The 15863-nt window shown below is 35.7% G+C and overlaps 3 protein-coding genes, 3 non-coding genes and 1 pseudogene across 6 annotated transcripts; 3 read left to right on the forward strand and 4 right to left on the reverse strand.

The window, feature by feature from the left end:
* Positions 1 to 580: 580 nt before the first annotated feature.
* Positions 581 to 2915, reverse strand: LOC140961091 (fructokinase-like 1, chloroplastic; annotated as a pseudogene).
* LOC140962201 (small nucleolar RNA snoR27) lies at positions 2818 to 2912 on the forward strand. The gene has a single exon (XR_012172482.1). It is a non-coding gene; the product is annotated as a small nucleolar RNA snoR27 (small nucleolar RNA).
* Positions 2916 to 3006: 91 nt separating the features above from the next.
* LOC140962200 (small nucleolar RNA snoR26) lies at positions 3007 to 3099 on the forward strand. Its single transcript, XR_012172481.1, has one exon. It is a non-coding gene; the product is annotated as a small nucleolar RNA snoR26 (small nucleolar RNA).
* A 53-nt stretch (positions 3100 to 3152) lies between these two features.
* On the forward strand, positions 3153 to 3245 carry LOC140962202 (small nucleolar RNA snoR27). Its single transcript, XR_012172483.1, has one exon. It is a non-coding gene; the product is annotated as a small nucleolar RNA snoR27 (small nucleolar RNA).
* Positions 3246 to 4526: 1281 nt separating this feature from the next.
* Positions 4527 to 6096, reverse strand: LOC140961955 (B3 domain-containing protein At5g26805-like). The gene is made up of 2 exons (XM_073420757.1): positions 5976 to 6096; positions 4527 to 5340 (listed from the first exon to the last, which is right to left on the reverse strand). The coding sequence occupies exon 2, from the start codon at positions 5325 to 5327 to the stop codon at positions 4659 to 4661; it is 669 nt and encodes a 222-aa protein (XP_073276858.1). The 5' UTR covers positions 5328 to 5340; positions 5976 to 6096; the 3' UTR covers positions 4527 to 4658.
* Positions 5965 to 7035, reverse strand: LOC140961092 (lectin-like protein). The gene has a single exon (XM_073419399.1). It carries the CDS (start codon positions 7033 to 7035, stop codon positions 5965 to 5967), a length of 1071 nt encoding a protein of 356 aa, XP_073275500.1.
* A 7170-nt stretch (positions 7036 to 14205) lies between these two features.
* Positions 14206 to 15668, reverse strand: LOC140962064 (uncharacterized). Its single transcript, XM_073420911.1, has 3 exons — positions 14668 to 15668; positions 14521 to 14589; positions 14206 to 14350 (listed from the first exon to the last, which is right to left on the reverse strand). The coding sequence occupies exons 1-3, from the start codon at positions 15557 to 15559 to the stop codon at positions 14316 to 14318; spliced, it is 996 nt and encodes a 331-aa protein (XP_073277012.1). The 5' UTR covers positions 15560 to 15668; the 3' UTR covers positions 14206 to 14315.
* Positions 15669 to 15863: the final 195 nt, after the last annotated feature.

Below are 15863 nucleotides of genomic sequence, written 5' to 3' on the forward strand. Positions count from 1 at the left end.
TATTGACAAACATAAGATCTCCAGTGACACTATTTCACGGATTTATATCGTGAAACGGATTGACACAATTTATAAATGTTGTAGTATTTGTGATTGACAAATTGTTGGAATCTTGGAGATAAGTATTTTAGGATGTTTTTTTGGAGATAACTTAAATTCTTCAAAATAAAATAACAGTTAAAAGCGAGAATATTACAGTTTTATTGCAAAAAGAAAAGAGAGAGAATATTAAAGATAATATGATTATGTTCAATAGAATTTATTTTTTTACTCAAATCTTAATTGGTCGTTCCAAAAATACGGATGATATATTTTTTCCAATGTATAACTTGACCGAGAACTAAAGTAATTCAATTATTCCCCCTTTTTTTTGGTCAGAATTTCTTGCGTTTTTCTTTTTTCCATTCATTTTAAATTCATAGTAAACATTTATTATAAGTTGTTTGATTCATCGGCTAAAACTCGATCAAAGACAAGGCATGAGAGCCGTTGCTTCCCAAAGATTTTATTTCATGTTAATTAAAGTATTCGATACCCCTGAGAAAATATGTGCACCAACTTCAGAACTCCATTCGACAATAACAAATTTATAGTTTTACAAGATGCATAGCATCGATTTACAGCCACCAGTAAATCATTGATAAACGAAAAGCAGTCCAAGGCCTTATCTCGGAGACAGACAAAGATATTCATCTACTTGCCGTTTTAGAACATACAAGAATCATATGTAAGACAAAGATTTAAGGTTCGGTTTCTAAACAGGCTACCACATTGACGGCACATAGACCGGTTCTTTAAGATTCTGGGTGGCACTTTCTGTGGGAAAACCTCGAACAGCACCAATTGTCCACTGTGACATGATGCCTGCTGAAATAGCAAATGAAAGCTGCCTATCCAATACATCTTGATTTTCATGCATTTCGGATTGTGATGTTAGTTTCCTCATGATTCCAGCAACAACAGCATCTCCAGAACCCGTCCTATCACAAGTAAACGGTGTAATAAGTACGTCTTCTGTTCTCACCACCACACCATCAAAAGACGGGGTGTAATGATGTAACCGAAGTGTCCCATCTGTCACAAACAAAAAATTCAGTTTATCATGCCACAAAGGTTTGATTTCTTCGGGGGTGTAGTGGTAATAGTCTCTACGGTTCTTGGTTTGCTCATAACTCTCGAAGTAGTACTGAGGCCTATAGTTTCTTCTTTTCTCGTGATATTCTTCATCTAAAAGGAACTTCAATTCTTGCTTTGACACATCAATAATATCCGCCCTTTCCCAGGCTCCCTTGATCATTTCCCACGTCTCATCCCGTGACTTCCATAATGGCAATGGCAAATTCAAGTCAAAAAATATAAGGCCACCAAATTTTTTTGACCATGCCATTGCTTTGAAAAGGGTAGAACGCATGGAAGGTGACAGCAGAACCTCTGAGTTAAAATGAAAAATTCTAGCCTGGAACAAAACAATCAAGCAAACCATATTAATTAGGCTAACCAAAACAAACTCGAACAAAATTATCCAAATCAATCCAAAAACTAGTCAAGTAGTTTATCTAGGAGTTTTATACCAAGTTCAACATATTGGATGCCTATTCATGATTCATATGAAAAACAATAACACAATTTAGTATTTGAAATGCTGTAATTGCACCTTCAAAAAGCGAAAACTCAGTTCCCTTAGTGCGCAAGAGGAGTGTAATCACAGATTTTAAAAAAAAAAAAACTATAAAGCATCCTATCTAACAATAAATTGGCAGCTTTAACTTTGTCTTTTCAAGAATAACCTACAGACCTGATGATAAAACGCTATATTAGTACATTTGATCACTGAGACTGATGATAAACAAAAGCATATCAATTCTTTTAACACATCACATCCACAAAAGGTATTGTTCAATAAGGACACAAATCAAACTCCAACCATACAAAAGGTAAAACTTTATATTAAAACTATCTACCTCTTTAAGCACACAAAGATTCAGCTCTGATCTAAGCATCAAATTCCGCGCGCACTCCTTCATCTTCTCTTCATTTTCCCGTCCTCGAATTTTATCTTCATATATGTGCACGCAGTTCTTGCATTAGCATCGAACTTCACCCCCTCGTTTGAACCTTCTCCTTATTCATCATCAGCAACAATTCCTCACCCAACTCGTCATTTCCAACCTTCCCAATAAAGGCAGCCCTCCCACCAAGCCTCACGTGTGAAATGACCACGTTAGAAGGAGGACCACCAGGGGCCCGAGCAAACTCTGGTGGATTCCACTGCAGCATTTTCCATGGAGAGTAAATGTCCGGGTGCATTTGCTCAAGCGCCACTCTCACAGTTGGCACAAACTCCCACTGTGCTGCACAAAAGCAGCATATTAACGGCGGGTCTTCGTACGGAAAATCAATACCATTGTCGTAATCATACAGCTCATCGTCAATTATGTTGTCTTCAGTTATCACAGCCGCTTCTTTTTCAACATCAGATTTTGTTAATTCAGCAGTTTTCCGAAGCCGTTTTGCTATTTTCGTGGATGAAGATGGCTTATTATCAGTAGAGGTTGACCCAGAAATATTGGGCTATTAAAATGGGCTAAGTGGAAAAGTCCAGTGCCCCTATATTGGGCTCTAATGACCTGGTAAATTGGGCTCTCTATTAGGTATCAGAAGCCCAATTCGGAACAAATACTCTAGGGTTTTTTCTTCATCCCTTCTTAAACGTCAACAGAGTCAGAATTCTAAGGTCACCATTGCTTCGCTCCGACTTCCATCTCTGTTTCGAATATAAAGTTTGTCATTTTTTATTTTGTAATAATTCATATTTGGGTTGGATCGATGATGCAATGAAGTTCAAAAACTGCGTTATCTATCTGATGTTTTCCCATCGGAATTGAAGATAAGAATACCCCCTGAGATCCTGTCATGTACATTTTTTTTAAAAAAAATCTTTTTGATTGTTTAAACCTTGTTAATTTAATATGTTTTTAATGGGTTTTCCTTTTTCCGAATTGAGGATGAGCATCAATGACGAGCTTGAATTAAATTGTTATCCTTGCACTATGATTTTCTGTGAAGAAAACTTATGGGGAATTTTATTCTGAGATGCTTTCCTCCGTTTTTTAGTTTTGAATTGAAATCTTCCTTCATTGGTTTTGCAAAGCGTTGGATCTGTGATGTTAACAATATACACGCTGTCTGTCTGCAATTTCTTTCGAGGAATTGATGATAAACCACAAGCTTTTCTGAGATCCTGAATTCAAAACTCTTCTCTTATTTTACGGCAAAATCAATGTTAGATGATTAGCCTTGATAAATACTGTTTTTCTCTGCGATTTAGAATGAATATATTCAATGTCTACATTGGATCTGTTTAGAGTATAAGATTAATAATTACAGTGTTTCCCATTAACTCCAAATGGATTCAACAATCAGGCGCTTTGGATTTAGTATTTTGAGACAAAATTCGCACTTGGAATTTACATCCCGATGTTCAAATGATATTGTTCTTTGAGCATGTTTTTCCTTTCTAACATATTTCATGTGTTTTTTCCTTATTTCTTAGTAGTAAGTTAGAATGATGTCAATAGTTGGCCAAGTTTAATTTTGAGATTCAGTTTATTTGGACGTTCTTCTCAAAAATTCTTTGAAGTCTACAACTTTATTGAAGAGTTCATGGTGGGTATGCTTTAGCGCTTTCTTACCTATGTCCAAGGATCTATTATGAAAATCTCTGTGTTTGGGCACGGTAACCCCTCCGAACCCATATAGTCTATGCTAATCCAGGAGCTAAAACCCTCATCCCTCTGCACACGAACATTGGAAGAAGTGTCTCCATCTTTCCATATCTGTCATTTGCTGCAGCTATTAGAATCTTTGGCTTTTTGCATGGATCAAGATGGCATCAAACAAAAGGAACTACGCTACTATGTATTTCGAATGATTTACCTAGTTTGACTACCCCTACCCCCAGGTTACCTGATACACAACGTCTGAGACTCTGAGGCCTAAATGCTTGCATCTGCTATGGCCTTTTGATGTGAAACTAGCATAAAAGATTGAGTAGAGATGTGGTTTCCTTTCCCAATTATTGGACTACACTTCTGATCAGGAGGATGCTTTGTCACGCTTGAATTGTTATTGTTTGTGTGTTAGAAGATCCAATATACTTTTGTATCATTTTGTTGAGTATCATCTTCTGTACTAAATTGCTATTGAAATAAAATATATCTCTGTTTTTGTAAATAATTTTCATTACTTGCATCTTCTCAAGGTAGTGTGATGTTTTCTCTGGTTAATTAAATTACAAATGCAATGGTTCCATCAAATTAACCCTTTAAAAATGTCATGGTTCCAATGGATTCACTCAAAAACGTGCTTCAAAAACCAGAACATTTTTTAAACCAAGTGTCGAAATTGTATCTTCAAATTAAAATGTAACCGGAATGTTCAATTGGAAATTATCTACCATCTATCAAATTACTATTTCGATCTTGAGAAACAATCACAAGTTGAGAAACATCAAACATCTAACCAAACCTACATTCAAATACTAAAGCAAGAAAGAAACAATTGCAAAAGGACATCATCCGCCTAATTTTGATGCAACTGGAATGGATGTTCAATCTGATACCAAATCTACTGTCTATTAACCAAACTATAGACGTGTCCTAGCTGGAATCTTGATGCATAGGATGCTGACGAAGTAGAGAAAATTCAAATCTTCCATCTGTTTCTTCCCACCGTAGCCCAATCTCATCGTTCTTGCGCAACACACGCCTCCTAACAAAATCCTTCATCCAGCCATTCACGAGGACGTAACTATTCGTTATCCAGGTTTTCAGCAACAGAGTGTGCACGGTTCGTGTATCCACATCATACACGGTGATCTCCACCCCCCTCTCCTCATCGAACTCCTCAATATTCGGCAATATATGATCCTTGACTAACTGTCTTCCGAGGAGAAGCCTCGACGAACCGTCCACGTCACTTTTCTTCAAGGTTTTCTTGATTCTCCAATAACCCTCATGATGATTAACGGGAAGATTGACGAGCGGCTGAACCACACTTTCTTGGGTATATGGTGAAATCACCGCTGGGATTGTCTCGTCCACCGCCGTAAAATCAAGAGAAACAGATCCAGTCTCCCCTGTCGTCGTCGTGGTGGTGGTGGACGTCGTCTCAGTCATCGGAATATTGATGGATACTCCTAATATTATAATAGTTTTGTACTCTTGGCCGGTGGAGGAAGAAGCAGAAAAGGGTCTGTGATCTTCTTCAATTGCACGGGGTGTTGCAGAAGGAGTCGATGACGAGGAAGAGCCAGGGAAGAACGCCATGCACGCACAAGTACTGTATTCACCGGTAACTAATATATCGAATATTATGTATGCATTATGCATATGGAGTGTATATATAGAAGTGTATCCTGAATGTAGTTTGATATCTATTCAGAATAAGATTCTTAAAAATTTCCTTAATCATCCATTCGTTTCCTACTTGGAATTAAACGGATTATGGTAGTTCGAGAAGAGTGCCAATCAAGATTTTTTTTCCTGCTTAGATTTCTTTTGTGAATTTTAATTATTTACTTATTCAAAATGTTAATATGTTTATATTTAATTGATTGGTTTCAAATTCTCTATGGTGTATTCAAAATGATATGATAATAAATAAATCTCAATACTTATCAACTTGAGTTTTTCATATCTAGAAGATTAATAAAATGAAACCGTTTTTTCTCCTTGATCACCCTTGATTAATATTCTTGAAAAAAAAAAATCTAACTTTTGATTAAAACCATGTAATTAGTTAAATTGACAAATATTTTAAATTTTAAATTTTAAATTTTATGATGATTATTGTAGAACTATTTTCAAATATATTTATAAACTTCTAGTAGAAAGAATATTAAATAAACTTCATCACGGAATGAACGTTCAAAAATAGCACGTAAAGCAGAGAATTTACAAGCATCTACTTCTTACCATCTTGGATGGCTTTATGGATAGCGCTGCCGAGCTTTTTGTGCTCAAGTTTCTTGGGTTGAACAGCCAAGTCCTCCGGTGTCACAGGTCGCCTATTGCCGAAGATAGCAAACACAAATAACACAACAAAGGCACCAAGTGCTCCACATCCACCGCCGAAGATTAATGCAGCTAGTATTTTCATAGCACAATCACTTCTTGTCTTGCGAACTTTCATATCTTCTTCTCCCTTCTCCGTGAATGTCTCCGGATTCATCGGCTCTGAATGCATCCAATGGGGCATAGTTCTCGAAACAAAGCTCCACGAATATATATTACACTTTTGCGACGAATTCCCGCTCGACGAGCTTAATCCCAGAAGAACGTCCTCATTTTTCCACATTCTTGACAAGTCAATATGATGGGAAAGCAAAGGGTCAACTGGTTTCTTGCCACCCAATATTCTTCCCAATCTAACCTCTAATATTTTAGAACTTGCTTCATAATCAATCCAAGATTGTAATTTTTCTCCACTATTTAACTCCAACTGGATGGATGAAACATTGCTCACTTTCACAGATACAAAACTATCAACATCAATCCCAACATGGTCATTATTCAAATCACCATATTTGCCATCCTTAAACGTATCGAATTCAACTGCAAGAAACTTCATTTTTTTCTCCTCAAACATTCCCATTGAGCCACCATTAAAGACATTCAAAGGAAACCAAATTGGAACCATAATAAAAGCCAATCCATCCCCATATCCTCCAGACATGGAAAACTCAAAATAAACTGAGAAGGACACCATTTTTCTAGGGTATCCCTCAACAAGATTAACGGGTTTTCGATAAATCATTCTTCCTGCACTAAAAGCACCTGAACCGGAAATTTGAACCGACCTACTACCACTAACAGCCTTAGCATCACCATAAAGAGCAATTAGTCGAGAGAAGTTTGTATCCGGACCAAAAATGTTTACATCAAACGATTTATTTTGCTCTGTCGGAAAGGCTTTCAAGCAAAAATCCAATAAGAAGAGAGCCAACAAGTACCTAGACGAAGAAAATGAGGTCATTTCCAATCAGATTCTTCAGTACAGAGTCTTTTTTTTTCTTGATTCTACCTCGTGTCCTCTGAAGAACCCATGTACGTTGAAGTAAATTATATATTGCTGAAATTATTGATGAATTCTTCTGGCCGGATTTCAGAGCATGGATTTATAAAGCATGGGGAAATGGGTAAGCGAAGAAGGCGTGGCGCGGGTGGCGCTGCCTGGGAATGGCGAGAAAGTCGTGAATATTAATACATGTATTATAATGTTTCTGCTGTCTTCGATTTGCTTTTCTTCTGTGTGGTTGCTGACCGAGGGAATATAAAATGGGATTCTCTTGGATATGTCCTTTGTTTTCCGAATTTGCACTAATATTGTGTGTTTTAATTTCTGTAAAATAAGAAATAAAACACATTGATTTCCAATGTCAATTCATATTTTTGACTATTTTTTTGTGTGGTTAAGTAGAATTTATGATAAAAACAAGAAGAAACAGTGGGTTTAAAAAAATGCAAAAGTTGCCAAAAAAGCACAAGATTCCTTGTTGGAATAACGCCCATATCTTTGAAAAGCGAGCGTTTGGTGTTTACCCAAACAATAAACATAAGCAGGAAACTTTGTGCAGATAAGCTAGCTGGACACGTGGACCTTTTTTTCTTTCATCTTTATCCTTCCGTCTCACACACAAAAAACTACTTTTTTTAGTTAAATATTTAAATAATTTTTGCAAATATTATATTGATTTTTGTTTTACAAAATTGTAACCAATGTAAATCTATAAGCTATCATATATCATTTAACCTCAGCCAGGCTCTTCCAGAGATTCCATACCTTAAGACTTTATGATCATAATAATGAGCCGAGTTTAGATATAAAAATTGTAACTTAAAAAATATCTAAATAAGTTCAATTTTTTAAAGTGTTTTTATTTAGAAAAAACAAAATTTTTATCAAAAAGACAAAAGTTGTTTTGTTTTAGATAAATTAGGGGTCTCAAAATCAGACTCGACTCACCAATTCGAAACTATTCAACTCGAAAAAAATCAGGTTTGAGTTTGAGATTCTCGGGTTCGGGTTGGACCCGATAGCTGACCCGAAAAAAATGATCTGGTTGGATCGGGTTCGGTAGACCCAAAAATTTTAATTTTTTTAAATATAATTAATAAATATTGTCTACATTTTTATATTTTGTATTTCTGAAAAAAAAAATATTTATTGTATATTTATATCATAAATTTTCATAATTTAATATTTATTTTGCACATTTTTTATTTTTTAAACAATTGTTAATTTAATTTAGTAAATATACATTATTTTTCTACAATTAAACTTTTAAATTTAAATCATATATATAAGAGAGATTTTGTTATTTTGTGTTTAAATTAAAAATATTTTTTATTTTATTTAATTTTAAAAAAATTTAAAAAAAAATCGAGTTAGTCGGGTTGATCGGATTAATCGGGTTCGGGTTCGTGTTCGTGTTGAGAGTTTTTGGGTTGGATCAGGTTCGGTTCTGGTCGAGTCGGGTCGGGTGACCCATATAAAATATCTGTTTCACAAAATTGACTCGTGAGACTGTCTTACATGAGTTTTTGTGTTGAAACAAATACAGGAAGTCTAGCTTTTGAAACAAATACTTTTTAAAACAATTTTTGTAATAATTTTTAAGAAAAAATCTTTTTTAAATATATATATATATATACTGTTGGATCTCGGTTTTCTACACGCCCAAACGCAGCAGAAGTTTTAAAATTTTTATTTTATTTTGACAATCAAAATATATTTGATTTGGACGCTCGTATGGTTTTACGATTAAAACATTCATAGGGTGTTAGAAATTATACCTTTGTGAATTAATTCACTTGGCTCCAGAATAAAGGATTATGTCCAGAATCACAAAGAGTTGTGAACCCACGGCTAGCTGTATCCCTGAACCATTGAGGGTCACACAAGCACTGGATCGTTTGTTCCCGTTGAGAGAATAAATTCAAGAAGTTGAATTTATATTATATAGTAAATTCAAGGAGTTGAATTTATGATAATTAAATTTTGAGAGAATAAATTCAAGGAGTTGAATTTATAAAATTTGAGAATTTAATTTATTAAACTCAAATGTTGGATTTATTAAATATTAAATTTTGGAGGTGATGAAAATTCAAGTAGTTGAATTTATAATTTAAACAATAAATTCAAATGTTGAATTTATAATGTATTTAATTTATTAAGCTCAAAAGTTGAGTTGATTAATTAATAAATTAAATATGGTGGGTAATATGTTTAATGAGCTTATAGGAGTACAAGTACAACATAATAATTAATTAAAGTTTTAATGGACCTTGATTAAATTAATTAAATTAGTTAGACTAGCCTAATTAATTAAATCAAGCCCATTAATGTTAATTATGTAATTAGGCTATGACCTAATTATAAATAGGGGTTGCAAGTCATAACCCTAGCCTACAACAATCATTTTTCGAAAACCACTCCTCCAAAGAAAGAAAAATCGGCCACCTTCTTTTGAAAAAGGTTTTTGAGCCGTCTCTCAAATAATCTTCTCCTACGTTAAATCTCTTCTAATATTTCTAGTGCAATTTGGAAGAGTATCAAACAATTCAGTCGTGGACCTGATTAGACGAAACGAGAGGATTTCATCGAAGAAAGTTCGTAGGGATTCATCAAGAGCTAATCCGTTTATATCGGATTAGTTGAAGTCAAGTGAATTAATTCACAAAGGTATAATTTCTAACATATATTTATATATTTATTTAGTTCATTGTCTTATTGAACTAAACAGAATCTACTTTCAACAATTTTTATATCATATTCAAAAATTTGTTTTTTCCAATAATTTTGTGTGAAAACAAATAAGACTGGAATGTTGATATTTAAAATTTCTTATTATAATTTTTTTAAAAGTACAAATATGATATTGTTCCAGATTATAAAGATATAATATTACTGTCTGTATTATTAATGAGATTTGAGCGGGGACTTGAGACTTACTTATCTCGAGCAAAAAAAAAATACACAAGAACAACTAAATCTACCTAAATAAATTAAGAAAACTAAATTCCTTGTTATAATTATGATTTTAAATAGAAAAAGTAAAATTTTAGGAACTATAAAAAAAAATAGTTGATTAGGAAGTGGACCAGTGGTCCGTGTGATTTATGGCATTTCTAGTGATACCTTACGAAAATCAGCTTAATTTTGGTCCCCCGCTTGTTATTTTTTTTAAAAGAAAAAAGTCATGTACAGCCTACAGGGACATATCTCAGATAGCTTTTAATTCAAACTAGGCACTACCCTTAAAAATAAAAATAAAAATAAATATAGGTATTATCGATTTTTTTATGACAATAAAACTCATTGTCGTTACCCTTCAGTTTATACCGAGTAAAACATCGAACTAATGCAATAATCTGAAAATTACGCTAATCAGATAAAATATGACGATTTAGTCCGATAATATTTGTAAAATTCTGATTTAAATTATTATAATTATTATTTATAATATATAATTTGCACGTGTAGATGGAAAGCGTCGGAAAAAAATCTGAAAGATGTTGGACGACTCGGCGTAATTAGGCTACCGCTGTTGGGCCTTTTGGGCTTGAGAGAATAGGGCAGGGGCCCTAATATCATCGTCGATTTATGTTTCTTGAATTCCTCTCGTACTTTTTTTTTAAAATCCTAGCATACAACGTTTAAGTCACTTAATAATCACCTAAATATTATATGTCTTGTTATTTTTTTTACATTTTTTATAATATTTTTTAGTTTCTAAAATAAGAATATTTTCAATATTAGTAAATATGAAGCTTTAAAGTTATATTTCATATGTATAATGTATATATTTTTTATTTTTTGGTAATTGTAATTGATTTATTTAGAATATATTTTAAATACACTGAAAAAAAAAAAGAAAAAAAAGAGGACATACATACCATGTTGTAGCCACTGTGGATTGGGTAAATATTGGGCCTACTTTTGAATAAAATACCGACAGCCCATGTGAAAGAAAAAAGACCCAGGTGGATAGGAGCACTGTTGGTGAAATATCTCTAAAAAATGACTTTATCCGGTTTAACTATTTTAATTGTTTTATTAATTTTAAAATATCAGATAATTATGAATGATAAGGAGGAAAAAAATGGGTAGAATTGTTAAAGTGCGCATAAATCATGCGACTTGAGCTAATTGATCGATGATCGTGAGGGACGAAGATGAACAGAAACTGCTTCTTAGTACAGGAGTGAGAGAGAAAATTATACGAAAAGAAGAAGTAGTCAATTTTATTCACATGGTGGGTCTATTTATACACGTACAAGAAGTAAGGAGAGCCAACTAACTAGTCAACAATGTAGTCTAACAATTAATGAAGCAACAGTATGCTACTGCAGATTACAGTGTGTAACATCCCCCCTCAAGCTTGGAGTATATTGAGCAAACCAAGCTTGGACATCAAAAAACGATGTTGATCAGAGCTCAATGCCTTAGTAAACACATTGGCAAGTTGACAGTGTGTAGAAACGTGAGATGTAGCAATGACGTGATCTCGAATTTTGTCCCGAATGAAGTGACAATCAACCTCGATATGTTTTGTACGTTCATGATATAATGGATTAGCAGCTATGTGGAGAGCCGCCTGATTATCACAATGAAGCATGGTAGGGCTGCTAAAAGAAAGACCTATGTCAGTGAGGATACCACGCAAACAGACAATTTCACATGCAGTGAAGGCCATCGATCTATATTCTGCTTCCGCTAAAGAACGAGAAATCGTACTTTGTTTCTTGGACTTCCATGAGATCGGGGATTTACCAAGGGTAATGAAATACCCAGAAATAGATTTACGACTCATGGGGCAAGATGCCCAGTCCGAATCACAATAAGCATACAGGTTAAAATCACAAGAAGCTGATAAGAAAATACCCATTCCAGGAGATCCTTTCAGATAACCAATAACTCGTTATGTTGCACGCATGTGAGATGATTTTGGTGCTTGCATGAATTGACTGAGATGTTGGACAGCAAAACAGATATCAGGGCGGGTAATGGTGAGATAGATGAGGCGCCCAATAAGCCGTTGAAAGATAGTAGGATCATGGAGAAGAGGGTCAGTGGCAGAGGGAGCCTGCGTAGTGGTTAAACTTTCATAAAAAAAAGAGGAAGTTAACTTGAGATGTTGTTCCATAGGAGTAGAGAACGACTTACAACCAGCCATGCCTGTATCTGAAATCAATTCCAGGGTATATTTACGTTGATTCAAACAAATCCCGTGTTTAGACCGAGCAACCTCGAGGCCCAAAAAATACTTGAGAGGGCCAAGATCCTTGATAGCAAACTTGGAATGAAGATAAGATTTCAAAGCTACAATAGACTCATGATCATTGCCGGAAATGACAATGTCATCCACATAAACCAAAAGAATGGTTATATGGGAAGCACGTCGCTTGATGAATAAGGAGTGATCATGCACTGATTGTGTAAAACCATACTGAATCATCACAGAACAAAACTTCGAATTCCATTGGCGAGAAGCTTGCTTTAACCCATATAAAGATTTCAATAATTTGCAAGCAAGATTCTTTTGTTGTCGGTCAAAACCTGGTGGAATCGACATATATATATCCTCGGTGAGATCACCTTGTAAAAAAGCATTAGTGACGTCCATCTGATATAAAGGCCATTGTTTAGCAGAAGCAATGGGCAAGAGACATCGAACCGTGACAATTTTTGCAACAGGGGAAAAAGTGTCGTGATAATCTATCCCATATTGCTAAGTATATCCTTTAGCCACAAGTCGTGCTTTGAATTTGTTAACACTACCATCCGCATTATACTTAATCTTGTAAACCCAACGACAGCCAATAGGTTTCTTGCCCGGAGGAAGGGGCACAATTGCCCAAGTTTTGTTGGCCTCAAGGGCTTCAATCTCAGCCGCCATAGCCTGCTGCCATCTTGGATCAAAAGAAGCCTCTTTAAATGAGGTGGGTTCAGAAAATTGAGAGATGGATGCAAGAAATGAGTGATGAGGTAAAGAAATGTTAGTGTAACCAAGATAGTTGGATAAATCATAAGGTTTGTTGGAAGAGGATGAGCTGGATACAGTAGAGCAAACAAAATCTCTAGTCCAATTTGGTGGTTTAGACTTTCTGAATGAGCGCCGAGGTTCTGGAAAAATAGAAGAAATGGGTGATGAGCTAGATGATAGGATGGCCACTGGAGGAGATGAGACATCATCTTCAAAATTTATTGTTGCAGAAGGTGGAAATAAGGCAGTAGGTGTAGAGGTGTTCGCAAAAGGAAATATATTTTCATGAAACACCACGTCCCGTGAGACAAGGAATCTATTAGTGGTAGGATCAAGAAGCTTGAATCCTTTTTGGTGAGGTGGGTAACCAATGAAAATATATGACTTAGCACGAACATCAAATTTGTTAGTTGGTCGAAGGTTTTTTGCAAAACAAAGACAACCAAACACTTTAATGTGATCAAAGGAAGGGACTTTATTGAAAAGAGCTTCAAACGGTGTTTTATTATCAAGGAGGGGAGTCGGGGTGCGATTGATCAAGTATGCTGCATGAAGGATGCATTCACCCCAATAAACATCAGGTATAGATCCTTGAAATTTGAGAGCACGAGCCACATTAAGAATGTGGCGGTGTTTGCGCTCAACTATCCCATTTTGTTGTGGTGTGTAGGGACGTGAACTTTGATGAATGACACCAAGAGTATTGAAGAAATCATTACAGGCAGTGTTAAAAAATTCAGAACAATTGTCCGAACAAATATTCTGGATTTGGGTATTGAAGTGAGTTGACACAAAGGCAAAAAAGTGTTTCAAGATACGAAGAGTGTCTGTTTTAAATTGCATCAAGAATACCCATACACATCTCGAAAAATCATCAACTAAAGTAAGAAAATATAAAGCACCTTCATGAGTAGGGTTGTGATGAGGACCCCATATGTCCATGTGAACAAGATGAAAAATATGAGGAGATTTGTGCCTCTCAACAGACGGAAAAACGTTTCTGGTTTGTTTAGCCATTGGACATATAGCACAATGTTGTGTAAGGTGATTTTGTGTAATAAATGGTAGGCATCTCAATCGTTCAACAGACATGTGACCAAATCTTCTATGCCAAAGATCAATATTATTATTGATAGAAGAAGAAACATTACAAGCTGGTAAGTTTTTGGTTGAAGAAGAAACTGGAGTACAAAAAGGATCACTCAATTGATTATTTTGCACAACTAGTGAGGAAGGATTGACAAGGTAATACAAACCATCTTTCAGTCTACCAATCCCCATTATCTTCCCAGTCAAGAGTTCCTGAAACAAACAAAAGGTTGGGTAGAACACCACACAACACTGGTTATCATTGGTGAATTGAGATATTGATAGAAGATTGAATTTGAAGTCAGGAACGTGAAGAACATTTTGCAATGTACAAGAGGGTGACAATGGAATTGAACCAGTGGAAAGTATGGGGGTAGAATTACCATTGGGGAGACAAACTGATCCAGTGGACGCAGGGCATGGTTGAGGATTTTGAAGTCCAGTAGAGGTACCTGAAATATGAGCATTTGCACCACTATCCAAAATCCAATCATGGCCAGCAGAAATTGACATCAAGCTGGTAAGTGTACCTGCTAAATTTGCTGAATGTTCTTGCTTATCAGTAGAGTTCTCAAGCAATTGAAGTATCTGTGCATATTGAGCAGGTGTGAAGGTGACCCCCGAAGCATCAGTGGTTGTAGCAGATGCATCACTGATTGTGTTGTGTGCAGACACTCGCGGAGTCCTGGAAATTCCCTTAGTACCTTTGGTTTGAGGAAACCTTTTGTGCAGTTTATGCCCCGGTGGGTAACCGATCAATCGAAAACAATTTTCTTTCATATGGCCTGGCATTGAGCAGTGCTCGCATTTGATGCTACCAGATTGCTTGAAGGATGAAGAATAAAAAGCTGTTGTTGGAGCATCTGTTATTGTTTGGAATGTCATCACTTGTCTATGGGATTCTTCTTGACTAACTAGAGAATATGCTTGACTAACAGAGGGAAGTGGACTCAAGAGAAGAATCTGACTTCGTATTGGACCATAACTATCGTTGAGGCCCATAAGAAATTGAATTAGCCGTTGTTGTTGCTCGTATTCAACATAAGATCTTGACGCAAGACATTCACACGAAGGGGAAGTGACCATTGAGGATAACTCATCCCATAACTGTTTAAGCTTCGAGAAGTAAACTGAAATGGTGCTCGATCCTTGAGATAGTCGAACAATATCACGATGAATAACATATATGCGTGAACCACAAATTTTGTCGAATCGTTCCTTTAAATCCTCCCAAACACTATATGCATCTTTCGCATAAACCAGCCCGCAGAAGATCTCCTTGGATACGGAAGAAAAAATCCACGACAAAACAACTGCATTGCAACGCTCCCATTGATAAAGAGATGGAGAATTTGCAGCTGGTTTTCGATACGTACCGTCGATAAATCCGAGTTTATTCTTCGCGTGTAGGGCAATCTTCATTGCTCTGCTCCAAATACCATAATTCTCTGATCCAATTAGTGGATCAACAACAAGAGATACTCCTGGGGCATCGGATGGATGCAAATACAGAGGATCATTAAAGCTAAAATTGGAGATCTGCGTAAGTCTACTGGATCTGTGTTCGTGTAAATGACCCAACTATGGGCAGAATGAGTGACCTAACTATAGGCAGTCCAACACATAACGATGAAACCTGTGCTCTGATACCATGTTAAAGTGCGCATAAATCATGCGACTTGAGCTAATTGATTGATGATCGTGAGGGACGAAGATGAACAGAAAC

The sequence above is a fragment of the Primulina huaijiensis genome, chromosome 16 (genome assembly GCF_012295235.1).
Source record: "Primulina huaijiensis isolate GDHJ02 chromosome 16, ASM1229523v2, whole genome shotgun sequence".
Taxonomy (NCBI): domain Eukaryota; kingdom Viridiplantae; phylum Streptophyta; class Magnoliopsida; order Lamiales; family Gesneriaceae; genus Primulina; species Primulina huaijiensis.

What these genes read in the sequence shown, in the direction of transcription:
- LOC140961955 (XM_073420757.1), bottom strand. Translation starts at nt 5,327, where the DNA reads ATGGCGTTCTTCCCTGGCTCTTCCTCGTCATCGACTCCTTCTGCAACA.
- LOC140961092 (XM_073419399.1), bottom strand. Translation starts at nt 7,035, where the DNA reads ATGACCTCATTTTCTTCGTCTAGGTACTTGTTGGCTCTCTTCTTATTG.
- LOC140962064 (XM_073420911.1), bottom strand. Translation starts at nt 15,559, where the DNA reads ATGAAGATTGCCCTACACGCGAAGAATAAACTCGGATTTATCGACGGT. An exon ending in ACATTCAGCAAATTTAGCAG is followed by an intron (nt 14,590 to 14,667) that starts GTACACTTACCA and finishes CTCATATTTCAG; the next exon opens with GTACCTCTACTGGACTTCAA. An exon ending in ATCAGTTTGTCTCCCCAATG is followed by an intron (nt 14,351 to 14,520) that starts GTAATTCTACCC and finishes TGTTTGTTTCAG; the next exon opens with GAACTCTTGACTGGGAAGAT.